We start from the raw sequence: 24437 nt of genomic DNA, 5'->3' as shown, positions 1-24437 counted from the left end.
CAAAGCAGCAGCACATCCCAGAGAACACAGCCAGACCCCATTTCAGAAATGTGAGTTCCCTGGTAGTTTTCACAGGGAGTTTCATGTCTTGTTTCTTCTTACATCATCACAGCTTTATGACAGCCATGCCCACTCCTTTTTCTCCCTGCACTGTTTACTGTTATGGCTTCTCAGTGCTCTGCAATCCAGTATCAGTCAGAATCTTGCTGCAATTCACTTTATTACTCACCAGGTTCAATAGAACAGGTCACACAAACCTCCCAAGTGCCTCCCCCGCTGCCTATGGACTCTGTCCTGCTGGGACCAAGCCATAAGCAGTGGTTCCTTCCCCCTGGGCAGCTCATTTCTCAAATGCTGGTCACTGCCTGATTACAACCACACCTCAGACCACGACCAAGAAGACACAATTCAATCAGCCTGTGACAGCATCAAGCAGGAAGAAGAAGTCTGACAGGGGTGGTGAACCTTAGTGACATGCAGCCTCGGTGCTGCAGGAGGGTGAGCTCTTGGGGAAACAAAAAGAAAAAGCCACAACCTAAATCACATGTTAATCACAGAGTGTATTCACCCCATTTCCAGTGCTCCAGAACTGGCTCTGCCGAGACATCACAACAGTCTCTCAGAAAGCTCCATCCGCAGCCAGGATGCTGGTAGACGCCCGTGGCCGCAGCTTGGCTCTTGTCCCGTCACTGTCGCGATTTGAGAGCCGTGGCCACCATGCCCCCCAGCAGGGCGGCGAAGGTGCAGCCCTGGGCTATGACACGCGCCCGCATCATCAGCTGGGAGCGCCGAGTGTGGCCTCGCTTGAAGCAGATGATTCCGTAGACCAGGACGCTGACGGTGCACAGGCAGCCTGCGGAGAAGGACGCGGGCTGTGAGGCGAGGCGGGAGCGCTGCGGGCCGGCCCCACCGAGCCGCGCCTCCCCGGGACAGCCGGCCCGGGGCTGAGGGACCGGCCCCTCACTCAGCCGCCGTCCCACCACCCCCCACCCCACCCTCACCGAGGGGCACCAGGGGGTTCTCGCGGGTCTTGCGCACGAATTTCTCCGTGAATCCCTCCTCAGGGAACGTGGGCAGCAGGTTGGGCTCCAGCGGCGGGGGCGGCCCGGCCGCCATGGCCAAGGTGACAGCAAGGCCCTTTCCGGCTGCCGTAGCCCCTCCTCCGAAGCAGTGTATGCCGGGAGTTGCAGTCCGCCGCGCGCACTTACCGCGCGGCGCTGCCGCCTCTCGGAACTACAGTTCCCGTGGTGCCGCGGGGCGCAGCCGGCAGCCCCGTGGGCAGCCCGCGCGTGGCCGCCATGCCGAAGGCCAAGGGGAAGACCCGGCGGCACAAATATTCCTACAACCTCAACCGCAAGCGGCTCTACCGCAGCGCCCGCCGCCGCGCCGCGCCCCGCATCGCCTGGTGAGCGCCGGGGACACGGGGGGCGAGCGCGGGCGGGCGGCCGGGAGCCGCTGCACGTGTCGGTGGGGAGGGGGGCGCAGCCGTGATGTCGCTTGTCCCCGCGCAGCTCGCACATTCGCCATGCCTGGGACCCGCACAAGTCGGTGGCGCAGAACCTGGCAGAGATGGGTCTGGCCGAGGATCCCAACAAGGCTGTCCCCATCCCGAGGAAGCTGCTGGTAAGGAAGGGTTTGGCTGGGATCGCTCCTTTGTGGGGGGAGGTATCCTCGCAGCACTGGGCGGGTGGCTCTGGGTAAGTCTCTGGTGGTGCACGCGTTTTTTATCTTGATCTACACGCTTATCTCACCAAGATCCTGGCGTGGGAACGAGCTACAGCGCTCCTGGGACATAATGGGCTTTAGAACAAATATAAAAAACGTCAATCCTGGGACTTGCCAGAGACAGGTGGGGTTGGGAACGCTGCAGCCAAGTTGCTCCTGATAACAAAGAAGGGCTCTTTGTGCACACCAGTGCCAGCCTGGCCCATCTACGTAAGAGGGCAATGTTTTCAGGTGAAAGGTGGCTCCAAGAAGCTCAAGGAAGAAGTAGGAATGACCTTGTTTGCCATTTGTCTCCATTCACACAGCGTTCCTCAGCTGACAGCCTCACCCACGAGCCAGTTTAATGGCACAACTAAGGCTTTGCTTAAGCCAGCTGGGATTTCCTGCCCCTTGCAGCCATGTAGAAACAGTTTGGAGTTTTGGGAACAATGTGTGGGGACACAGCACTCTTCCAATTGGGCTTTTCTTCATTTGTCTTTTCTCTGCTATAATTCAGGGGATGGAAGTGGACAGCGATGGACAACAGCCAGGAAAGAAGATAGTGCGGAAGCCATACGTGGTGAATGGTCAGTGCTGCACTTGGGGTTCTCCTAAGCCCCTGTGGGCTATTTTGTCATCCTGTGCTGTGCCAGGGGTAGGGAAGGGTGTTATTTCTTATCCAGTCTTGTGGAGGAGCATGTCTTTTCCACAGTGTTTGTCCCTGCAACCTCAGGAAGGCTCTTGTCACTGTGGGACGTGCAGGTGACAAGAGGCCATGGAGGCAGTACCTGGTGTTTCAGTGGTGGGCTGGGCAGCTCTGAGCAGTCACACTCTGCAGCCTGGGCTGAAAGGGTCTGCTCCTCGTATGTGAGCTGGAGAAGAGCTCAGTGCAGCACTGGATGCCTGCAGCCTGAGCAGAGGGCTGTTGTCTGGGCCGTTTTCTTGCACCACCATGCTGGGAAATGTCCATGCATGTGCCAGCAGCCAAGCTATGTGGCTGGAATGACATGGGGGGGAGACTGGGGACCTCTGAGGTGTTGTCGCTTCCTTCCCCTCCCTCATGCTACCTCTGCCCTCTGCCTAGAGATGGAATTGGAGGCCAGCCTCCCTGAGAAGAAGTCAAACACACTCTCACGGGACCTCATTGACTATGTGCGATACATGATCCAGAACCACGGGGAGAACTACAAGGTACATTCCAGAGCAAGGAGCACCTGGAGTGATTCACTCCTGGATCTTCCATCAGCAACATGAGAACTGCTGATCCTCTCTGTCCTGGATCCTGTTGTGCAGTCAGCTGATTCTTAAGGGAAAAGATGCTTTGAACTGTGGCCAGCACCCTGTCTGAGTCAGGCAGTGATCACACTGGTGTGGGTGGGCTGTTTTGGAGTTTGCTTTTGGGGCTGCTCCTCTGATTTACCTTGTCCTTTGTCGCAGGAAATGGCTCGGGATGAGAAGAACTACTACCAGGATACTCCCAAACAGATTAAGAGGAAGATCAATGTGTACAAGAATTTCTATCCCGAGGAGTACAAGAATTTCATTGCATCACTCAAGCCAGAAAAAATGGAAGTGCAGTGACTGCTCTTTTTCCTCAGGTTTACCTGCAAGTGCAGGCTTGACATGAATATTTTCCAAACTGAATAAGTCTCTTGTGATGGAGGAAGAACCCTCACTAGGCAGAGGGGTTTTAACTATCCATGAAAGACTCTTTTGGCACCGGCTCTGACTGTGCTGTTCTGCTCACTTTCTGTGTGGCAGGCAGCGTTTCTTTAGCTTTGCTAAAATAAAATACTCTTTCTAGCTGCTTGTGACTGTCTTTGTGGCTCGTGCTTGGTGCAGTCCTGCTTTGGAGAGCTCCTGGTGCCAGCCTGTGATGTTGGCCTTGGGCACGTGTCCCTGCGCTGACAGGGCTGGATGCGGGCAGTGCTCGGACTTTTGCTGATTGTCCTGCAGGGAGTGTAATTTGGAGCAGGGCCATGTGCTGTGGCCTTCCCCTGTACCTGCAGCTTGGGAGAGCAGGCTCTGGGCTCCCTTCCCTGCTGAGGAACGGGAGGGCAGCACCGAGGTCACCCTTTCATTGATAGAGGAAGGAGCAGCTGTAGGAAAGCTGTCACAGTGAGACTGCCTGCCACCTACTCCTGTTCCATTATGGGCTTGCCAGCTTCCAGGACTGGTTTTCCTGGACCTGTGGGCTCACCCAGCAGCCTGTCTGCAGGAGGACAGGACATGTGGGCAGGACACGACCCCAGCCCCGCCACGGGGCCGTGGGTGCGCTGGGGACGCGTCCCGGCCCCGCCCGTCCGGTGAGCCCCGCCTTCTCCCCGAACTACACCTCCCAGCGTGCCCCGCGTGGAACGGCCCCGTCTCGCGAGACCGCACCTCTATAAGAGCACCCCCGCAGGCGCAAACCCCCCTCAGGCTGAGGTGGCTCGCGGAGGTTCCGCTATGGCCGCTCCGGGCCTGCTCCTGCTGCCCCTCACCGAGCTCCGCTGAGCCCCGCCATGAGCTCAGGGAAGCCCGACGCTCCCGGTAAGGTTCCCCAGGCGCTCCCCGCCGGCCCCGCTCGGGCGCGGCGGCGGGTGCTGAGCGCTGCGCTCTCTCCGCAGCGCTGGAGCCGGGCGGCGGGCCCCGCTCGGGCAGGATGTCGTTGCCCCTCGGCGTTCCGCGCCGCGCCTTCAGCTACGATGATGCCCTGGAGGACACGGCGCCCATGACGCCGCCGCCCGCCGATCTGTGCGCCGGCATGCTCTGGAAGCAGCCGGTCATCCCCGAGCGCAAGTACCAGGAGCTCTCGAAGGTACGGGCCCGGCGTGGCCTGGGGTACCCCGCAGCCCTGGCACCCGTCTCCTGGCATCCCCCTTTTCCCAAGCATTCCCCTCATCCTTACGCTCCTCCTGCCCTGCCCTCGCAGCAGGATCCTCAGGAGGGGCTGGGGACAGAGCCCGGCACTGCTGCCTGGTCTTGCTCTGACCACATGGAGATGTGGCTGGGACAAGCGTGTGCTGAACATCTCCTCCGTGTTTGTGGTTAAAAAAAATACAGCAACCAGGTGTAATTAAACTAGAGCACAAGGCAGATTTCGTTTGGATGTAAATCCTTTATAGTAAAGGTGAGGCACTGGCACAGTTTGCACAGGCAAGCTGTGGCTGCCCTATCCCTAGATGTGTTCAAGGACAGGTTGGTGGGAGCTCTGAACAAGCTGCTCTAGTGGAAAGTGTCCCCCCACCATGGCCGGGGATTGGAACTGCATGATCTTTAAGATCCCTTCCAATCCAAGCCATTCTGGGATTCTATGGTTTGAGTGCAGGACCAGCCCTTTTAAATTTAGAGGCCGTTTTCTTAGTTTGAAATTAAGCTAAATGTTGTTGGATGGAAGAACTTAATTCTGTATCCCTTTGAGCTTAACCTCTACTTAACCTCCTTGGTTTTTAAATCTCTTGTGGGAGACAACCAAAAGTTGTGGTTTGGTACAAAAAGTAGACTCTCCAGTAGGGAACTCCTGTGTTGGGAGGAGGAAATCACTGTTTCATAGGATACTTTGTTTTCTAGCATTTCTTTTGTGTTTCTTTGCTGGGGTCTAGTGGTCAGTGGTCGAACTATGACCACCTGACACACTGAGCAAGAAACATAAGGAATGAGGTGGGAAAACAAGTTGTTCACTCCAGGCTGTGCTCTGTGACTGCCATTCTGTGAACAGCTGGTGCTTGAGCTGCCTGTGGAAGGTGCTCTTGGTGCTTTGCCCAGTTGACCTTGAAATCCAGTTTGCATTTAGGAGAACAGATGTTCTGGTTTCATTCCTGTTGACCTTTTTGTACTTGGACTAGCAGCTTGTTTGCTGTGAGCCTGGTAGGTGTTCAGATGTAAGGTGCTGACCATTCCTGGGCTGCAGTTTGCACAGCGTAGGGATTTCTCCCATGGGACAAAGGCTGGCTGCCAGAGCAGCATGGTCTTGTCCCACTTGTGTAGTTAGAGATGTGTCCTGGCCAGGTGCTGAGATACCTCCCCATCTCAAACTGTCCCTGCTGCTTCCCCACAGGATGAGGAGGGGGATGCCAACATGAAGCCTGTCATAACTCCTTCATCGTCCACAGAAAGTGTGAACAAGGTGCCTGTGGTGAAGGCCAAGGCCACTCACATCATCATGAACTCCCTCATCACAAGTAAGAACTTGCCTCTCACACTCTCATGTGTGGGTTGGGCATTTGTTGATGCCTTGGTGATGTCTCATGGTAATTCCTGGAGAACTCTTTGTTCAGACTGGCTCTGCTCTGGTGCTGTGTGGGTTTGTTTTCTTCAGAGGACATTTCTAGAAGGAAGCAAGGAGCTGGTGGAACATGTGGTGCTTCTGTGTTTCCAGGGGTAGGAGTGCAGAGTTTGTTGTTGCTGACAGGACACTGCAGTCCATGTTGCTGGAGTGCAGAGGCTGCTGCTGCTTTGTTTGATTATTAACTTGCTATTTCTGAATGACAAGCAGAGCTCTACCATTAACCCAAGTAGTGAGGGGAGCTGACGCACTGTGCTAATGGAGCACTTGCTGGCATTGATGTTGTTAATAGCAGCAGCTGCCTTGCCAATTGCAACACTTCTAACTACAAATCATGTTCCTTTAAAATAAAATTGGGTCAGTTATGTTTGCAGAGATGATGTGTGCCCTTTTGCAATCAGAGGAATTATTTCTGTGTTAATCTGTCCATGCTGCCTCTTCTTTCAGCAGCTACAAAATAACCTTAAGATGGGAAGTGTTATCTGTTTTAAAGAAGACAATGGGCTTTTCCACTAACCTTTTTGTGCTCTGATTCCTTTTGACTTTTCTCCTCGTTCCACTCAGGAATGAACATCTTAATGCTGGGGTTTGGAGGAGGTGATGGTGTTTTTCAGAACTGAAGTTGATATGAGCGTATTAGATGCTGGCTCTGTGTCTGGCTGAAATAGCTTATTTCACCTGATCTAAAACCACTGGGAGTCTTTAAAACATGACCTGCAAGGCTCCCTTGAATGCAATGGGCCACTTAAAAGTGTCCAATTTATTGGGTTCTCCTAGATTAATGAAGTTGTGAGTAGTAATGATGCACTGTCTGGGGTGAGATGGGATTAATTACAGGTGTTGTATTTGTGATATGTCTGGTGATTTGGGATAAATCACTGCTCATCTGACTTAGTCCAGTGTCTCAGGGTGATTGTCAAGTCAGAATATCTCACCAGCTTCATATTTCTGCCTCAGCTTGTTACAATGTGTAAATGATGAAAAAAGGGTCTGCATTCAGTTGCTAGAACTGCTTGTGGTGGCATTTCTGTGTGAATTTGTGCTCTTGTGTGTTCCAGAGCAGACTCAGGAGAGCATCCAGCGCTTTGAGCAGCAGGCAGGGCTGAGGGAAGCTGGCTACACACCCCACAAAGGCCTCACCACTGAGGAGACCAAATACCACCGGGTGGCTGAGGCAGTCCACGTAAGGCTTGTTTTCCATTGGATTTCTTTGTGTAGGACGTGTCTGGTTTAACATTCACCTGGTGATGTAACTTTTGGAGTCTGTTGCCAAAACTTTCCTTAAGCTGCTTCCTCTGAAGGCTTTTAGCTCATTGTGTAGTAAAGTTTACCCAATTGTATTTTAAAGTTAACATTAACCTTTGTAGTTTTTAAACAGTTTTTTTTTTCCTCAAATATATTGCATTTCACTGTCATATCCAACTATGACAGTTGTCTTTCCAAGTGGGGGCAACTCTACACAATCTTAATTTCTTGCTGTACTTTTGAATGGTACCCTGCAGTTGAATTCTGCAACTCCAAAGAGAACTTGTGAGCTGTGCATTTCCATTGTGGAAGTTACCAGATGTGTCTTACTGAAAACAAAAGTTTTGAATGAAGATGTTACTGTGGGCTGCTGAGCTCTTAAAAAAATTTTGTGGTTGGAGTTTAATAGTCAACCCTTCCAGTGTCCTCCCACAAGGCCAAAGTTTCAGCAACTGTGTCCATGAATTGCATTAGTGTGGCTTGAATAGCTACAGGAAACATTACAAGGTACCCTGTGTACTTGTGTTTGAACTGTAACTGCCCTTCAAATGACTTCTTTAAAGTTCAGTTTGTACTGTCCAGCTTGTCCATGGTTTGCATATACACAGTTCCTGTTTATTTTGTGCCCAGGTTCATTTCTGTTCCAGAGCAGTGTTTCTATCCTGATGTGCACTAATTGCTTCACAGGGTCTGGTATTCCTGGTCTTGTGCTTTCTGTGAGAACTGGTCTCACCCTCTTTAGAGAACTGGTGGGACTGAAAGCTTTGTTGTTCTCATAAGTGCAGGAGACAAATGAGTGCTGTGGCATTTAGGCCAGGTAGCTGAAGTGAGCTCTGCTGCATCCACAACCCCCCTGTGAGTGATGCTGTTCCTTTCTGTAGCCTAAAGTGAACATTAAAAATGCTAATATTTGATGTGGAGAGAAACTTAAGGGGGTATATGCAGGTATTGTAATACTGGATACAGCTTTAAGTATAGGGACACTTTATCACCTGTGATAGAAACAATTGTCTGGTTTTGGTGAAAAACCTGGGTGTTGTTCCTTATGTCCAGTATTTAAGCTGTTTTGCTTCCGTTTCTCTTGCCTCTCCTGGCAGAACCTAAAACTGCAGAATGGAGAGACAGCAAAAGATGACAAACAGAATTCTTCTGCTCAGTCCACTCCAAGCAGCACCCCCCACTCCTCCCCCCGGCATAAAAACAGGTACTCTGCCTCCTGTGGTTTCCTACAGACTGCTGGGGTGGGAGCTGCTACAAATAACCTTCTTATCCTTTGAGGGACTGCACAGGGTGAAATTTAGAGCCTGATGAGGATTTGTGTTGGGTAGATCTAAATGTTGGAAGCCTGTGGAACTTGAGCATGCATAGCTTATCCTGGGTGGTAACAAACCTATTAAGATTTCTTAAATTGCCCCTTTTGACTACATGAAATACTTCAAGTTCCTGGGGTCACTTGAAGTATTTATTCTCATGTTTTAAACATCTCAGTTTTTTTTTTTTCTTTAGGGGCTGGTTTATCCAGGGATCCTCTACTTCTATCACTGGCTCAGACTTTGCTATGGAAGGTGGTGGGGAAAGATGGAGCTTTTTTGGACCCAGAGCTGTTCAGAAATCGGCCAGTGATGCAGGTATGTCCTTGAAAATCTGCCTTGCCAAGAGCAAGGGGGGAACTGTCACACAACAGACTTGCTGGCTCTTTCTGGTGTCTTATCCTGCTTGCCTTGTTACTCTCCAGGACCACCTTGGGAATGTGTGTTAGTCATATAGTTTCTGTGCCTAAATATAGAGCAGTTGGGTAAAACCTGTGCCAAGGATCTGGAAGTAGAAATAACTTGCAGTGAGCTGCAGTGGGAGGGGCAGGGTGTGAAGGGGACAGCTTTTTACTCTCTCTGATACGTGATGCAACCAGGACTGGAAGTGCCAACCCCTGATGTAGAATAGGCTTCAGATGATATGAAGCTGCTGGAATTTGCATAGGCTGTCTGTGGTGCTGAGTGTCAGTGACACTGCTCACTCCTGGCAGCAGTAGCAAAAGCATTTGACTAGTTTTGCTAGTTCTTACTGTGAATTTTTTTTTTTCATCAGGAGGATTTACTGTTCAGTCCTACAAGGGTGCCCACAAGCCATCCCCAATGGAGCTGATGCGTGCTCAGGCTACAAGGATGACAGAGGATTCAGTCACCTTCAAGCCACCCAAAATGGACATTCCAGGCATAGATGGGAGAAAACAATCTCCACGTTCCCACAATATCAAACCTCGGGATCTGAATGTACTCACTCCCACTGGGTTCTAGAGGAAAGCTTCCAGTGTCTTTAGCAGGCTACAGGATGTCTTAGGCTCTGCTTCCCTGTTCTGTGTGCTGCAGTAAAGTAGGAAACTCCCCCTTTCCAGCTCTTCAGCTCAGAAAAAGAAACAGTCATGATAGTCCTGCTAAAGCCAGTCTTGGAAAAACTCCTGCACCAGTCTTATACCAATGTAAACCATCCTGTCTACTGCACTGCACTGGTTTGGGCTGCCAGGCTGCTCTGGATGTGCCTCCGACTACACCACACCACAGTGAAACCCTGAGCCATGTTTATTTTGGACAGGATTCCATGTGGTGTGTGAGCACCTCACCTGTATGCCTGGAATCTGATTGTCTTGTCCTGCTCAGTGCTGAAGGACCCACAGGAAGACTGGTTCTGTCAAGAGATCAACCAGAAAATGATGTGAACAAGCAAGGACTGAAAACTGGACCATTAACTGCCAGAAGGAAGATGGGGTGTGTGGTAGATCAGTATAAATGTGGCACTCTCTCACTGTCCAGTGTGACCATGTTTTTTGTTCTTGGAATGTTTTTAAAGGGGAAAGGGACCATTCTAAGATGTTGTCATTGGAAAAGCAGGGAGCAGAATCTAATGGAACGTGGAAGCAAGGAGGAAGAATTTCTTTTCTTCCAACTCTTCATGTTCCTCTGAGAAGGTGGAAGTAATCAAGCTGTAATTCTCCTCTTTGTTCTGCAAAACAGCACTGTCCTGTGTTCTAGACAGCAGATTTGCACGTTTTGTTCTGATTTGTTGTAGCACTCTGGATGCTGCTTGGTTTGTTTTTGTTGGTTTGTTTTTTTTATTTTCCCTAGAATTGCGTAGAATGTATTAGACACTGGAAACACTTCTCATACAGGGTATTTTGTTTTATCAGCATTAAGTGTGTCTTGCAGAGCTGAGGGAGGACTGGGTGCAGACCAAGGCTGAACGTTTCTCCCTGCTAAGGTACAGCTGGATGTCATCCTTGACTGAGTTTGAACCAGTTCCTAGGAACAGCTAACACCGACTCTCAGGAAAAGTGGAAGGATCTCCTGCCTACCATGTAATCCCTTAAGCATGATAGGCAGCATTGCTCTGTAATCCTCACCTGTGCTGTGGCAAATGGGTCTCCTCAGGTCTGCTCTTGATCTCACAATTGTGTTGCAGAGTCCTCAGCCAGCAGCAGCCTTGCATCTGGAAGTGGAAGCTTCTCTGTTGCCAGGACATTGTACAGAGGCTACTTAACAGGTGGTAATTGTTGAGCTCTAGGGTTTCTGACTTCTTAAACCACTCTCCCTGGAGGGTGAGACAGGGTTGGTTCCCTTGGCTGGCTGCTGGCCCCTCTGAAGCAGCTCATTTTGTAGCACTGCTTTCTTTCAACCTTCAGCAGCACTGCCAGTGAAAGTCCCTCACCCAAACCAGCAGTTCTGTCACCACTCATTTGCACCTTGGCAATCAGGCTCTCATTTGACATTAATTTATTTGTTGACTCTATTCATGTCTCCTAATATGTATGTTTGTTTTGTTTGTTATAGGACAATAAAATCCTTGTGGAATGGAGGTCCACAGTGTGTGTTGCTGATGGCAGAGCATCTGTGGGAGAAATTTGGGGTTGTCCAGTTTGAGGTCAAGGCTCTGGTGGATAAGGCTCTGGCAGCACCTCACTAGGGTGAAATATTTGCCCACAAACTCCCATTTCACAGGGAGACTGGGTTTACAGCCAGGCTCAGTTCTGTGTTAGGCCTTGTGCAAATGAAACTAAACATGAAGTCTGTTTTCTTGAGCAATTCAAATTCATGTTGCTGAGATTTTGTCTCTTGTTGCTTGTGTGCTGGGTTTCCACCTGTACTGTGGAGGTGGGCACAGGTGTGGGAACTAGTCTGGTGTTTCTCTAGAGATGTCTAGTTCCCCTCTGGAAAGTTGGGGTTTGGTGCTGTTGTAGTGTTTTTAGCTGCCCTTTAAAGCACTGCTGACGGAGCACATGATTCACCTGGGCTGGGGAAGTCTGAGCTCTGAATGCTGGTGTTCCCTGTGCTCCTGGAGTGTAAGCTGAGCTCAAAGTCATGGAACAGATTCAGGTACTGAGGTACAGACTGCTGCTGGTTCTGATTACACAGCTGAATTCCATCGATTGGGAAGGCTGGGGTTTAAAGCGTGGCCTTGTGGTGTGATCTGACAGAGCTCTTGACTTTGGGCAGCATTGGCACCAAGACTAAAGAGTCTTAGCAAAAATGAAAATAATTTATTTTTTAATGTCTACAAAGTGCTTTGTAAAATTGCATGAGGTGAACTTGAACGGAAATTCTGAGACAATGTAAATCAAGCATCTTTCAAAAGAACTGTACAAACCAACCCCCATGATGCTGAGATTACAGCATGAAATGGGGGGGGTGGTTTATATTGAGAGCATGAAGTTTTGTCCCCCTTCCTGCAGTGGTTGTCTCCATCAGGCAGTAGTGACAACAACTCTTGCAGCATGAGCAATTTCTCCTGGATTTGTGGGGGGAAAAGACTTCCTTTGGGCAGTGCTGGCATCAAGACAAAAGTGTCTTAGCAAACATAAAAAAAATTCATTTTTTAAAGTACAAAGTGCTTTGTAAAACTTGAATGGCAATTCTGAGACAATGTAAACCAAAAGTCATTCAACAGAACTGTACAAACCAAGTCCCATGCTGCTGAGATTGCAGTATGAGATGGGGGGTTTTATATTAAGAACACAAAGTTTTGTCCTCCTTGCTGCAGTGGTTGTCTCCATCAGGCAGCAGTGACAATTAAGAACAACTCCTGCAGCATGAACAATTTCTCCTGGATTTGTGGGGGGAAAGGCTCCCCCAGGTTCTTCTGCATTCTGTTGATGAAGTCATTTATCTTCAGCTGAATGTCCAGCTGGCTGATGTCATCACTGTCCTGGAGCCTGGGCTTGGCTTTCTGAGCAATCAGTTTCATCCGGTCACTGACAGAGGTCCGCAGGTGCTCTGCAAGAAAAAATACTGGTGGGGAGAGGCAACATCCAAAGGGCTGCCTGAGCTGCTGGGATGGACCCCAGTGTGCCACAGGCAGTGCTGGAAATGGGTCTGACCCTTTTGTTATCTTTGATGGCTCTGCATAAGGCTTTGGGAAGAAGGAACTGCCCCCTCCTGGAGCTCGTTTGGCATGCAGAGAGCCCAGGGAATGGGGAGGGGGCAAAGCTTGTATAATCCTTGTCTTCTGTGTGAATGGCAAAATAGGAAGCTGCAAAAGAGTCTCCAAAGAGCCCAACAACAGTGACTGTCTAGGACTTCAGGGAGAGTGAGACTTTGCATATATGATGGTGGATTCCTCTGCATTCATTTGTGACAGCCTTAACCCTGGGCTAAAGCTCCTGAAGTTGGAAGAAACTTCTGGCAAAATATGGAGTTTTACAGAATGTTTTGTGACTGTGCCACTGTCCTAGGGTCAGAATTGTTGCTGTTTCCATGGCTGCTGTGGGTGGTGCTCCCTACACAGTTTACAGTGTCCTAGCTTGCCCAAATGAGGGCTTCAGAGATGCTGAGGGATCTAGAGGGAAAGCCACATAAGGAGTGGCTTAGGTCACTTGCTGTGTTCAGCCTCCAGGAGGCCGATCAGACCACACTGGGGTCTACAGCTAACTCAGGAGGGAGGAGCAGCTCCCATCTCTGTAGGACAGTGACAGGACCTGAGGGAATGACTGGACATATGCCAAGGGAGATTTAGGTTGGTTATTAGGAAAAAATCTTCCTCCACAGGGTGGTTGGGCGCTGAACAGGCTCCCTAGGGAATAGTCAGGGCTCCACGGTTGCCAGAGCTCCAGGAGTGTGTGGACAACTATCTCGGGCACAGGGTGGGATTACAGGGTGTCTGCAGGGCCAGGAGTGGAGTTCAATGACTCTTGTGTCTCTCTTCTAATTTGGGATATTCTATGATCCCTCTGCCTTCTGCTTTTCTTCCTAAACTACCCTATTCTTCCACCCGCTGTGCAGCAACTTAGACAACAGTGGGTACAAAACACCCTCCTGTGTACTGTCCAGTGCTGGGAAGTGCTTCCTTCCTTTAGGAAGAAGGCTATTTTGCAGGAGCTAAACTTGGCAAAGCAAGGTGGGTGCTCTGATTAATGCAACGTCACTTCTTTGACTGCTGGGAATAGTTACTATCATGGATGGAGGCACACTGTCTTTCTAAGATTCAGTGGCCATGGGTCCAATAGGAGGAGAGGAGGAAGAGGAATTTGGCTGTTCTACTGCAGCCTCTCGATGAGACTGTTGGGGCCAGAACAAGCACTGCTTACCCAGTTTTACACCATGGTAACTCAGCAGCAGCAAATTCAAGTACTGCAGCATCTCATCCCACTTTTGCCATGTTGCAGTTTCATCCTAGGACAGGAGAGAGTATTTGGTTAGAAGTTTTCTCAGAGGAAAACAAGTCAAAGGAGAGGTTGGACTGAATACCTGGAATTGTGGCAGCATAGAGGAGTGGCTCAGGAAATACAGGACCTTTTCCAGAGACATGGATGATGTTGTGGGCACGTCACAACTATGCTGGAATAACAGCTCTAGAAGTCTGCAGCGCAGGAGCTGGCTCTCCATTGTGTTTAATAAAGCTTCCCTGGAACACAAAAGCAATTTACTTTGGTTGAGACAGCACGGCCTGATCAGAGACAACTGTTCCAGCATGCTTCTGCTACCTAGTGCAGATGTGGGGTGACTGCAGGGGCAACCCAGCCATGCCCTGGCAGGGAGACCACCAGATGTGATGAGACACCTTTGTTATGCAGCTTGGCCATGGACATATTTCCATCTTCAGGTGTGACCTGCAGCAGCTGGAAGTGAATACAGTCTCTAAAGCAAACTGAGCTGCTTCCCTTTACCCTGCCCAGCAGCCTGTGTGGCAGTGGCTCATTCCTGCTGACTTGCAGGGAGCCCAGCCAAGCAAAGGTGATGTGGGGTCAGGAGTAGACAGTCTGTATCTGTCCTGGGCAAAGTGACAGCTTGGTTAGAGTTAGTTTGGCTTGGTTTATACCTGGTGTGTACACAGAGTTCTGCTGAAAGGGTGTGAAGGGCTGCTTGCTGGGCATTATAATATGGGTTTGAAATGCTTGGGAACTTAGTGGTCTCTTCATGCCCTTGTGCTTTGGCTTCACATTTGCATTTCTTAAAGAAGCAAACAAAGGATGTCAAGGCAAAGCTGTAGGAACTGGATTACATTTCTGACTACCTGGTTGCCCGTGGGAATCAGTGATGTCTTTGCCAGTGCTTGGCTATGCTGCACAGTACTGCTTTTTCAGACTCTCTTTACAGTTTTAAGGTCACAACTTTTAACAAGGGGGAGAACTGACTGTTATCAGCAACACATCCTCTCCGTGGGAGACACAGCCATGCTCTTGCTGGCTGGCCTTTCTATACCCTGTAGAACTTTATGCATCAGGACTTGGATGTAAATTGGGAGTAAGAACATTGTTCACACAGGCAAATGCTGCCTTGCACATGCTTGTCTCACCTCTGGCTCCTCAGGGGGATATTCAGTATGAACGGGAATATATAATCTGCAATCTTATGGGAGCTGCAGGTGGGAGATTTGTCCACTTCCACTGCCATGGACAACATCCGCTGGAGCAGGAGCATCATCCTGGGTGAGAGGGGACAGTCAGCACAGGGGGACTCTGCCCCTCATCTTGCCAAGCTAGCCTTGGGGTGGTCCCTGCTTCAGCCTCATGCGGTGAGGGGTATGGGAATGCAGTGGGCCAGGTTTGATGTCTCCTGGTGGCTTCTGAATATGATGATTTTGCAAGCAAAGCTCATCCCCAGATTGACCCTCAGGAGGTCTTGGTGGCTCTCCTGACTGTTGGAGCAGCATGGGGCTGCCTGAGCTGTGGGCCACAAGCTCCAGCCTTACACTACATGCAAGAGGACGACACTGAGCCAGTTTCCTACCAGGTGAGAGTCTTTCGCTCACCAAACCTTTAACCCAAAGAACCAGCAAAGCTGGTCACAGGTACAGCCTGGCTTCCCTGAGCTGACAGCGAGAGTGTGTCTGGCTTCTGCCTGATGTTGGGTCCATGATAATGCCAGCAGTGAGTTTGGAATGCTGGGGCTTACTTTTGGGCAAAGAAAGCTGTCTGGGCTGGGTTTGTCTGAGTGCTGGCCAGCTTTGGTGAAGATGAGCTGTGTTCAGCCCTGGCTTCTTGCAGCTGTTCCTGGGGCTGGGAGAACCCATCTCCTGTAATTGCTGCCACCAACCACTCGACGACTTCCCTGGAACAGAAAGAAGAATTTTATTGGGGATGTGCCTCATTTTGCTGTGTTCTGACCTTTATATCCACTTGGAGCTTGAGGAAAGGCCCTGAAAATGAAGAGTATGTTCCACCCACCTGGACAGGTTGGGGAGTAGCTCTGTTGAACAACTCAACAGAGGAGTCCTCTTGATCTGTACACTTGCCTACAGGACTGCCTCCTTCTTAGTCCTGTCCTGAGCAACGCAAATCTGACCTCATCTCTGGGAAAAGCCCATTCTGTTGTAACTGGTGGTTTGCTTTTGTAAATCTTTTCCTGGTCCCTATAGCTGGCCCTATGCTTCCCTTGTCTCCCAAGTCTGCTTCTTGGAAAGTCTGACTGGAGTCTTGACAAGTGTTCCCTAAGCCCCTGCCTCTCAGCTTCTGGTTAAAGAACAAGGAGGATGTGCCCCTTACTTGACATTGTTGAAGCACAAGTCACATGAAAGCATTTTCTTGGCAATTGTCTTCTGCAGCTGGTGTGATTTCAGATTGTGGTGGAAGTCATCCTCCAGGGTCTGTACCACATACTGCAGGAAGAGGAGCCAGCCAGGGGGTTTCTTCTGGGGGCAGATGGAGAGCACATGAGTCTGGTGGGGCCACAGGCTTAGGAACACCAGGGAAGCTGGCTGTCTTGAGAATGTACTGGTGTACATACTGAGGAGTACTTGTAGGAGGAACTGCCTGGCTCAGGCAAGACCCTGAAGGGCATTGCTGGGCATTGCACTACTGCTGTGATCCAGAGAGGGTTTATCTGTGCGTTCTTCAGTGGGACAACCTGCCTAAAACTGTGCAGAGGGTTAAGGGAGCACTGTGGATAAATGTGGGATTCCCAGCTGGCACTCACTGTTGGACTGGCCAGCTCTACAGCAGAGCACAGCCACAGGAAGCACTTAGGAACATTCACCCTCGGGCAGCAATTGCTGGATGATCCCTGCCCCATGTGACACACAAGGTGCCAAGTACCTGGTGCTCCATGATGAATTTCACCCGTGTCCAGTCCCATCCCACCGTGGTGATGTTGGCTGGATGGAGCCTGCAAGAACAGCAGTGTCCATTTGTGTTGAACTGCCTGACCATCTGCTTGGAGGCACAGCAGCCTGTTAGCCCTTTCCCAGCCCATAGCCCTTCCCTAGCCACACCCAGCTCCACTTCCTCAGCTGCCTTCTCTGCCTTCCCCTCTCCATCTTTGTCCTCACCCCTTCTCCCCATAATACATTAATTTTTTGGAAGCACCTGACAGGGGCTATAGTTCATGAAGATGTCCAGGACTCCTAGGCCTGTGACTTCATAAAACATTGTACCTCTCTGTGGGAAGCCCAAAGGAACTGAGGGAGCTGCTCCAGCCACTGCTGGTACTGCTGTAGCCCAGGGAAGGCACTTCTACCATGTCACAGCAGTGAAGAATGAGACAGACCTGTGCTTCAGGGCAAGGCAAACACATTCTTCTATCCCCAAGGGCTCCCTGGTGTCACAAGGTGTCCCTGACCCACCCTCAGAGAGCCTAGGGTGTGCCTGTGTTGGCAGGAGGATTATCCTGGGTTATAGGAAATCACTCCCTGTTCTGTGGGTGAGCACCACAGAGAATAATAACCTTATGCTGGGCAGACCCCTGAGAACACCTAGCCAGCCCCAGGGGGACACAAGGGGAACACATACATTTGGATCTTCATCAGCAGTGTGTAGATGTCATTCAGGATCTCCCCTTCGTGGGTGTCCAACAGCATCTGTTTGATCAGATGGCAGATGATTTCTCTGGGGGGACAGTGCTGGCAGGAGACAAACTCATTCAGGAAAAATAAAGTGTCCTCCAGGCTGTTCTCCTCCATGGTGATGTGCACCATGCTCAACTTCCTGCTGGGGATCAGCCCAGGTTTCTGCTGTGAAAAAGGCAAGACAATGGGTGAAAGCTCCCTGCACACAGAGGAACCCAGCCGTGATGTGGGGCTCACTGTGAAGGGAACTGCACTAACCAGAGCCCCTGACTGCCTGGTAAAGGAGAACAGGGGCTGCCCTTGCTCCATCCTCTACCACAGGAGCTGCTCCAAACCCTGTTTACCTTCTGTGTTTCCCTGTTGGGTGCTGTGCCTTGGAGGAAGAGGTGCTGGACTCCACTCCTGCTGAAATTGTGCAGTTTGTCCAGCAAGGCCTTGCTGCCAGCATCAGTACTGGCTGGGGTAGCTTGCTGGATTGGTTGGTGTGGTGGGAAGTCACTTGCTGTTGGCAAAGACCTTTGGGCCTCTCCTGGTGTTACAGGAACGGTTGGGGCAGGGCTCAGCCTTGGGGGGAGGCTCCTTTCCTGGCAGGGCTGGGGAGGATCTTCCTCTGGCCCATCAGCTCTCAAGCTGCTGTTGCTGTCCAGGCTGGGGGGAGATGGGGACGGGCAATCTGAGTCTGACTGTGAGTCCGAGTTGCTGGAAAAGGTGGTGGTAGTGCTGTAATCCTGCTCTGAGCCCCAGCTGCGGCACCTAGAGACAGGTGAAAGGCAGCTGCAGTACCCCATGGTTTCTGCTGTAACCATGCTGGAACTGAGCTTCACAGAAGTGCTGTGCAATGCTGGTGCAGCGCTCAACTCTGGCACTGCCTGCATTTCTTTTTCTGCAGTGGTGCAGAGTTGGGGATGGGACGTGTGTGCTGCTGGGGCAGCGTTTCTGGAGTTCTGAGCACCATCAAGGGTGGAGTGGAGAAGGCTGCACATGTCCTCAGTCAGGTCGATGATGGCGAGGCTGCTCGACGGCGTCGCCTCTGTGTTTGCATCCTCACAGGTCAGGTCAATGATCTCCTGTGGGGACAGAGCAGCAGCGTCAATGTCCTGTCCTGCCAGGAGCCTCTGCTATGGTGGCACTGTAGTCCCAGAGAGAAAAGAGCACCAGCCTAGAAAAACAGGGGCAAAGACCCTTCTGCCTGTCCAAGGGGGCCTGTGGCCCTGAGCTCTGGGCTCAGCCTCCCCTGGCAGCACAGCTGAGCCTGAGACCAACCCAGGCTCTTCTTCCCCACTCCCTTCAGGGCTCATGTCCTTGTGCCTTGACTCAGAGCAGACCTAGCTGCCTGCTCAGCTCCTTCCCACGACAGGGAAATGCCAGTCCTAATGCCATGTCCAGGGAGGGCAATGGAAGCACAAGGAGCTCTCCTGTACCCAGGCAGGAACAGCATGCAATCCAAACCCTGCCACCTTTTCTGTGGCACATTCCCTGCTCTGGAGAACAGGTGTGGCAAGAAACAAAGCTGCCTTTACATCTGTGGCACCAGTCAGAGCTACAGCAGCCCTGAGACTTTGGGGATTCCCATCCAGGCCTCGCTGGGCGATGCATGGTCCAAGGGACAGCAGGAACAGGCAAAGGGAGGCAGCTGTGCCTGCACCAGCAACAGGCCACACACTGCACTTCCCAAACTTTTGGCAGGCCCAGGAGGAGTCAGAGCCTGTCTGCTCTTGGGGGAAAAAAATCCCCCTCAGCACCTCAAAGCAGGAACACGTTTAGCAGAGAATTCAAATCCACTTCCCTCCCCCCCGACTTAAACCTGCTGCCTTCCCCAAGGAGAGGGCAAAGCCCAGCGGGCTCCGGCACGCAAGAGGAGCTGTGGGAGAGGGAGGTGCAGGGCTCCAGCCGGCTCAGGACCCGGGACAGCGGTGCGGGGCTAGGGACCGGCCGTTTTCCCGTCCGAGCCCGAGCCTCGTGCCCGGAACCGCCGCCGCACGACCCCACCGGCCCCGCACCCGGCAGAGGAACGGCATGGGGGACAGCGGCGGCAACCGCCCCACCGCGTCCCGCGGCCGGACCCCGCCGGGGGCTGAGCCCTGCAGGCCTGCATCCTTCTCGGGGTGCAGCGAGAGCACCGCGGCACCGAATGGCAGGCACCGGGCCCTTGGGGAGCGCGCTTGTGCAGCGGGGCTCTGCTGACAGCAGCTGCCCGCGGGGACCCGAGCCCGGCCAGGAAAGAGGGTGGGAGGTCCTGAGGACGCGGCGGCGACGGGACGGGGCCGGGACCTCTCGCCCACCCCTCCGCTGCCCCGAGGCTGCTGCCCCGCGCGCCTCCGCCCCCGCCCGCCGCGGCAGCGCCGCCATCTTGCGCGGGCCAGCGGCGCCGGTGCCGGCGGGAGGCACGGACTCACCGCGGCGGCGGGCAGCGAGGGGCGGCAGCGGCAGGGCTGAAGCGGCGGCGAGCGGGCCCCCTCCGAGTCCGAATCGCTGAGGAGGACCACATTGTTCTCCATCCCGGCGGCGGGCGGCGGCTCCGCTCTGCCGGCGGGGCCGCGGGAGCGGCGGGAGCGGCGGGAGCGGCGGAAGTGGCGTCAGGCGGGGCGGCGGTGCCGGCGGCGGCGGCCCCGCCATGGCGCTGTCGCCCTACGTGCAGGCCATGCAGGAGCTGTTCCGCGCCAACACGCGGAGCCGCGAGTTCCCGGCGCACGGCGCCAAGGTGCACTCGGTGGCCTGGAGCTGCTGCGGCCGCCGCCTCGCCTCCGGCTCCTTCGACAAGACCGCCAGCGTCTTCCTGCTGGAGAAGGACCGGCTGGTGAGACCCGCCGGGCGGGGCGGTGCGGATCGGTACCGGGAGCCCCTGGGCTCCCCGCGTGCGGCTGCTTGGGCGGGGTCCGGAAGCGGGAGGATGCCCCGGTGGTCGGTACCGGGCCTGGGGGTGGGTACTCGGTGTGCACCGGAGCAGGGGCATCGCCAAGGACAGCGCAGGCCGGGTGTGCGAGCCCGGAACGGAGCCGGTGCCCCGCGGCGTTCTCCGTCCTGCCGGCCGGGGCGCGGCTCCTGCTCTATCCCAGCGCGCTGCATCCCCGCTGGATGCAGGAGTGGGAGCAGAGCCAGGCACACACCCTCGCGTCATCCGCCCTCTCCCGCCAGGTGAAGGAGAACAACTACCGGGGCCACGGGGACAGCGTGGATCAGCTCTGCTGGCACCCCAGCAACCCTGACCTGTTTGTCACAGCGTCAGGGGACAAAACCATCCGCATCTGGGATGTCCGCACCACCAAGTGCATCGCCACTGTCAACACCAAAGGTGAGTCCCTGCCCTCCCGGGGCGCCTTCCCAGCTGGGGGGTCCCAGCAGGATCTCAGCTGTGAGGGACCCGTCTGCAGTGGCACAGAGCTTTGAACCTTTCCTGTAGTTATTTCTGGTTGGGACATCTTTGCTAACTGCTTTATATTTGTGTTATGCTCATCATGTGAGAGCTGATTTACCGTGGGGTCAGGACTGTTAGAACTGCTGAAATATCGTGCTAGCTGTTAAAATGTCGTTTGTACTTGTCTCTGGAATCAGTGGGCTGTGAGGCTGGAGACTGGGGAAAAGTATGTTTACAGAGAGTCATGCTGGAAATAAAAAATTGTGTGGATTCAGAAAAACTATTTGAATTCATGTGATGCTTTACCCAAATACCATCTCTGCTCTTGGAAATGTCCAGTTTGAGTTGTTTGGGCTGGGAATGATATCGTAAGGTTGTGTAATAGCAACCTGCCATGTTCTTTTGTATATTCAAAGGTATTTATTTTTGGCCTCTTCTTTTTCTGGATCTCAGAGATTACTGGATTCAGAGGATCTTCGGTGTAACCTTGTGTGGTGGTTGCTGTGGTCCCATCTTGGCTGAAATGGGATGTGGCATATCGTTTTCAAGTTGTACTTCTCACAAGTTTGGTTTTGCTGGATAGCTGCTGTGCAGGGTTTGTGTGTTAGACTGAACAACTGGTAGTCTTTCCCATTTGGGAATGGTTTGGAGTGGTAGTGGGACGTGCTGCCTTTTTGTCCTTTCAGGTGAGAACATCAACATCTGCTGGAGCCCTGATGGACAGACTATTGCTGTGGGGAACAAGGATGATGTGGTCACCTTTATTGATGCCAAGACACATCGCTCCAAAGCTGAGGAACAGTTCAAGTTTGAGGTGAACGAGATTTCCTGGAACAACGATAACAACATGTTCTTCCTCACCAATGGCAATGGCTGCATCAACATCCTCAGGCAGGTGCCCGTGGCTGCTGGTGGACCGGGTGGCTGGGCTGGCTGCAGTCATTTGCAAGTGCCTTTGCTGCTTTTGGGAAACCTGAGCCCCACGTCCCAGCAATCCCCTGCCCTCTGGTGGGAATGAGCTTGCCTGGAGCTGAGGTTGCCACAGCTGTGGGCTAGGCTCAGCTCCCTGAAATGGTCCCTGAGGCTTTGCCTCATTCACTGGACACTCAGTGTCTCCTGCCTCGGCAGGGTTTGCTTCCAGTCCTGGTGTGCCTCATGCCTGCCCTGCTCTAGGGAATCCCTGTGCTTCTCTCACTGCTCCCTACCCTCTCCCTTCACCTCCACAGCTACCCAGAGCTGAAACCCATCCAGTCCATCAACGCCCATCCTTCCAACTGCATCTGCATCAAGTTCGATCCCATGGGGAAGTACTTTGCCACAGGCAGTGCTGATGCATTGGTCAGCCTCTGGGATGTGGACGAGCTAGTGTGTGTGAGGTGCTTCTCCAGGTAGGTAGAGCTGTCCCAAAATTGATTTCCCCTCTCTCTGGGGACTGTGGTGGCAGTGCCTCACTGTCTGCTCCCCTCGGTTGCTGCAGGCTCGACTGGCCCGTGCGGACGTTGAGCTTTAGCCACGATGGGAAGATGCTGGCCTCAGCATCAGAAGATCACTTCATTGACATTGCCGAGGTGGAGACAGGTAATGGTTTTATTTTGGGGAACTGCAAGGAGGGAATTGGATAGAGAAGTGCTGGTAGAGCTGGAAGGACACAGGAAGAATCCATCTGCTAAGGAAGAGCTTTCCTGTGCAGAGCAGAACGCCATAAGGGGGAGCCTCTGCCTCAGCAATCTGTGGCAGACATGCCTGTCATGTCTGTACCTTGTCACTGGGTGACTGAAAGGCGCTGGAGCAGCGTTTGTGCTGCCTTCCCCTTTGCTGAGGGAAGCAGCAGGTGCTCGGCTCTGGGGAGGTGAGCAGCAGAGGGGGCTGGAGGCTTTCCAGGCTGACGTGGCTCCTTTTCCATGCAGGAGAGAAGCTCTGGGAGGTGCAGTGTGAGTCCCCCACCTTCACAGTGGCCTGGCACCCGAAGAGGCCACTGCTGGCCTTCGCCTGTGATGACAAAGATGGCAAATACGACAGCAGCCGGGAGGCCGGCACTGTCAAACTTTTTGGGCTCCCCAACGACTCCTGATGAAGCTGCTGCACCCAGGGAGGCAACACCTGCCTGCCCTCGAGGATGGGAGCTTAGATAGCATAGGTGGGCAAGGAGCTGGCTCATCTCCTTGCCATCCTGGCAGCACTGTGACCTCGGGTTCAGCTCGGTGCATCCTGTTCTTGGGAGCTTTTATAAACTGGCAGCTGTGTGCTGGGGAGAATGGGGGGATTCTGGCAGGGTCCCCTTCTGCCACCTCTTCTCTGGGGTGTGGGGGGCTTGTTCCAAAGTGGCCAAAGAAAATCAGTCACTGAAGGTGGCTGCTGAGGAGCCTCCCATGGGAGGTGTTCTGCTTTGACCAGGCTCCCTAGCAGTGACAAGATATGTGACTGTCCCCTTGTCCCCAAAAGCCTGGTGGCAAGGGCAGCTCTGGGAGCACAACCTGCCTCTTCCCCTCCCAGACATCCCATGTCCCTTCCCTGCGCTGGGGGCAATGAGGGTGGGGGGGTTTGAACCTGTAGATGTTTTTAAAAATATTTGTGGTGTCTTTTTCTAATTTTGATAAATCCTCTTCCTTAACGAAGGTGCCTGTGGCTATTTGAAGGGATATCGGGGGGGTGCCTAGCTGCTCTCCCGTGCCCTGCCTCCTTCCCCCGGCCCGGGCAGAGGGGTCTGTCCTGCCGGGGATTGTCCCTCGTGTCGCCGCTCTGTGTCCCCTGTCCTGCGCTGTCACCGCGCCAGGGGGCGCTGCGTCCCCGCGGTGGGGACGCGGCTCGGGACGTGGCTCCACGCCACGGCCACCAGCCCCGGCAGACCCTTCCCTGCCCCGTCCCCGCTGCCCAGGGACGGCTGTGGGGATTCCTCCCTGCCTGCACCGTCGTGCCAGGTCACAGGGCACAGCCTGCCTGCGATGGAGACCTTGCCTGTGAGATCTCTGCCGTCCTCTACCCTCATATTTCCTTCTGACAGAAGCTTTTCTGGGTGATTGCTCTGCTGATGCTGCCTGGGTAACATCTGAGCTCTTTGCTGGTAAATGATGGCACATGAAGCAGAGCTGAGGCTGGCACCAAGCTGAAGCCTCCCGAGCCTGGGCACTGCCAGGGCCTTTGCCTCAGTGTGGGGGCATGAGGTGCACTATGCCCACAGCCTCATGCTCCTCTCTTGGAGTGGTGGAATGCTGTGACCCATCAGAAACAGCCCTTGGACCCTTGGGTATCCCAAATCATTCAGTGAGAGAACTCCCGGAGTCAAGGGGAAGGGGGAGAAACCCTCACGGTATGTATGCATGACATCCCTTTTGTCTTGTCCTCAACCCCACAGTATGTCTGCGTGACATCCCTTTTGTCTTGTCCCTAAGCCCACAGTATGTCTGTGGGACATCCCTTTTGTCCCCAGCCCCACAGTATGTCTGTGGGACATCCCTTTTGTCTTGTCCCCAACCCCAGAGAGGACAGATGCCTGTGGAGTAGGAAGGCAGAAGGAATGAGCAGGACTCTGGGAGCCACATGTGGCTGCTTCCTGCACCTGTAGAGGCCTGGCTGGGGGCCAGCCCATGTGTGATGAGCTGC

General features: G+C 53.1%; 5 protein-coding genes across 8 annotated transcripts; 3 read left to right on the top strand and 2 right to left on the bottom strand.

The window, feature by feature from the left end:
* Positions 1 to 201: 201 nt before the first annotated feature.
* HIGD2A (HIG1 hypoxia inducible domain family member 2A) lies at positions 202 to 1152 on the bottom strand. Its single transcript, XM_021530708.4, has 2 exons — positions 1002 to 1152; positions 202 to 853 (listed from the first exon to the last, which is right to left on the bottom strand). The coding sequence occupies exons 1-2, from the start codon at positions 1114 to 1116 to the stop codon at positions 687 to 689; spliced, it is 282 nt and encodes a 93-aa protein (XP_021386383.1). The 5' UTR covers positions 1117 to 1152; the 3' UTR covers positions 202 to 686.
* Positions 1153 to 1265: 113 nt separating this feature from the next.
* On the top strand, positions 1266 to 3511 carry NOP16 (NOP16 nucleolar protein). Its single transcript, XM_021530707.4, has 5 exons — positions 1266 to 1405; positions 1512 to 1623; positions 2222 to 2291; positions 2789 to 2895; positions 3142 to 3511. Exons 1-5 carry the CDS (start codon positions 1299 to 1301, stop codon positions 3283 to 3285), a joined length of 540 nt encoding a protein of 179 aa, XP_021386382.1. The 5' UTR covers positions 1266 to 1298; the 3' UTR covers positions 3286 to 3511.
* Positions 3512 to 4123: 612 nt separating this feature from the next.
* KIAA1191 (KIAA1191 ortholog) lies at positions 4124 to 11062 on the top strand. Its single transcript, XM_021530706.4, has 7 exons — positions 4124 to 4236; positions 4314 to 4504; positions 5744 to 5867; positions 7030 to 7154; positions 8314 to 8420; positions 8723 to 8844; positions 9302 to 11062. Exons 1-7 carry the CDS (start codon positions 4209 to 4211, stop codon positions 9508 to 9510), a joined length of 906 nt encoding a protein of 301 aa, XP_021386381.2. The 5' UTR covers positions 4124 to 4208; the 3' UTR covers positions 9511 to 11062.
* Positions 11063 to 11722: 660 nt separating this feature from the next.
* On the bottom strand, positions 11723 to 20067 carry SIMC1 (SUMO interacting motifs containing 1). 4 transcript variants are annotated; one of them, XM_021530710.3, is made up of 10 exons: positions 19879 to 20067; positions 17827 to 18549; positions 17427 to 17647; positions 16734 to 16803; positions 16185 to 16330; positions 15595 to 15750; positions 14996 to 15124; positions 13948 to 14104; positions 13788 to 13872; positions 11723 to 12477 (listed from the first exon to the last, which is right to left on the bottom strand). In XM_021530710.3, the coding sequence occupies exons 1-10, from the start codon at positions 19978 to 19980 to the stop codon at positions 12257 to 12259; spliced, it is 2010 nt and encodes a 669-aa protein (XP_021386385.2). In that variant the 5' UTR covers positions 19981 to 20067; the 3' UTR covers positions 11723 to 12256. The 4 variants fall into 4 exon arrangements, with proteins under 4 accessions (XP_021386385.2, XP_021386386.2, XP_021386387.2 ...); XM_021530711.3 differs by having other exon boundaries at positions 17427 to 17644; XM_021530712.3 differs by lacking the exon at positions 14996 to 15124.
* THOC3 (THO complex subunit 3) lies at positions 20061 to 23452 on the top strand. The gene is made up of 6 exons (XM_021530713.4): positions 20061 to 20279; positions 20618 to 20774; positions 21524 to 21728; positions 22064 to 22225; positions 22315 to 22415; positions 22745 to 23452. The coding sequence occupies exons 1-6, from the start codon at positions 20097 to 20099 to the stop codon at positions 22906 to 22908; spliced, it is 972 nt and encodes a 323-aa protein (XP_021386388.1). The 5' UTR covers positions 20061 to 20096; the 3' UTR covers positions 22909 to 23452.
* Positions 23453 to 24437: the final 985 nt, after the last annotated feature.

Source organism: Lonchura striata, chromosome 13 (assembly GCF_050655825.1).
Source record: "Lonchura striata isolate lonStrDom1 chromosome 13, ASM5065582v1, whole genome shotgun sequence".
Classification (NCBI taxonomy): domain Eukaryota; kingdom Metazoa; phylum Chordata; class Aves; order Passeriformes; family Estrildidae; genus Lonchura; species Lonchura striata.
This window is presented reverse-complemented; position numbering and strand designations above follow the sequence as displayed.

Coding starts and splice junctions, on each gene's coding strand:
- THOC3 (XM_021530713.4), top strand. CDS start 20,097: ATGGCGCTGTCGCCCTACGTGCAGGCCATGCAGGAGCTGTTCCGCGCC. Junction 22,226..22,314: donor TGTGTGAGGTGCTTCTCCAG/GTAGGTAGAGCT, acceptor CGGTTGCTGCAG/GCTCGACTGGCCCGTGCGGA. Junction 22,416..22,744: donor CATTGCCGAGGTGGAGACAG/GTAATGGTTTTA, acceptor TTTTCCATGCAG/GAGAGAAGCTCTGGGAGGTG.
- KIAA1191 (XM_021530706.4), top strand. CDS start 4,209: ATGAGCTCAGGGAAGCCCGACGCTCCCG. Junction 4,237..4,313: donor AGGGAAGCCCGACGCTCCCG/GTAAGGTTCCCC, acceptor CTCTCTCCGCAG/CGCTGGAGCCGGGCGGCGGG. Junction 8,421..8,722: donor TCCCCCCGGCATAAAAACAG/GTACTCTGCCTC, acceptor TTTTTTCTTTAG/GGGCTGGTTTATCCAGGGAT.
- SIMC1 (XM_021530710.3), bottom strand. CDS start 19,980: ATGGAGAACAATGTGGTCCTCCTCAGCGATTCGGACTCGGAGGGGGCC. Junction 15,125..15,594: donor ACAGCTTTCTTTGCCCAAAA/GTAAGCCCCAGC, acceptor CCTCTCACCCAG/GATGATGCTCCTGCTCCAGC. Junction 12,478..13,787: donor TTACCATGGTGTAAAACTGG/GTAAGCAGTGCT, acceptor TTTTTCTTGCAG/AGCACCTGCGGACCTCTGTC.
- HIGD2A (XM_021530708.4), bottom strand. CDS start 1,116: ATGGCGGCCGGGCCGCCCCCGCCGCTGGAGCCCAACCTGCTGCCCACG. Junction 854..1,001: donor GAACCCCCTGGTGCCCCTCG/GTGAGGGTGGGG, acceptor CCTTCTCCGCAG/GCTGCCTGTGCACCGTCAGC.
- NOP16 (XM_021530707.4), top strand. CDS start 1,299: ATGCCGAAGGCCAAGGGGAAGACCCGGCGGCACAAATATTCCTACAAC. Junction 1,406..1,511: donor GCCGCGCCCCGCATCGCCTG/GTGAGCGCCGGG, acceptor GTCCCCGCGCAG/CTCGCACATTCGCCATGCCT. Junction 2,292..2,788: donor GAAGCCATACGTGGTGAATG/GTCAGTGCTGCA, acceptor CCCTCTGCCTAG/AGATGGAATTGGAGGCCAGC.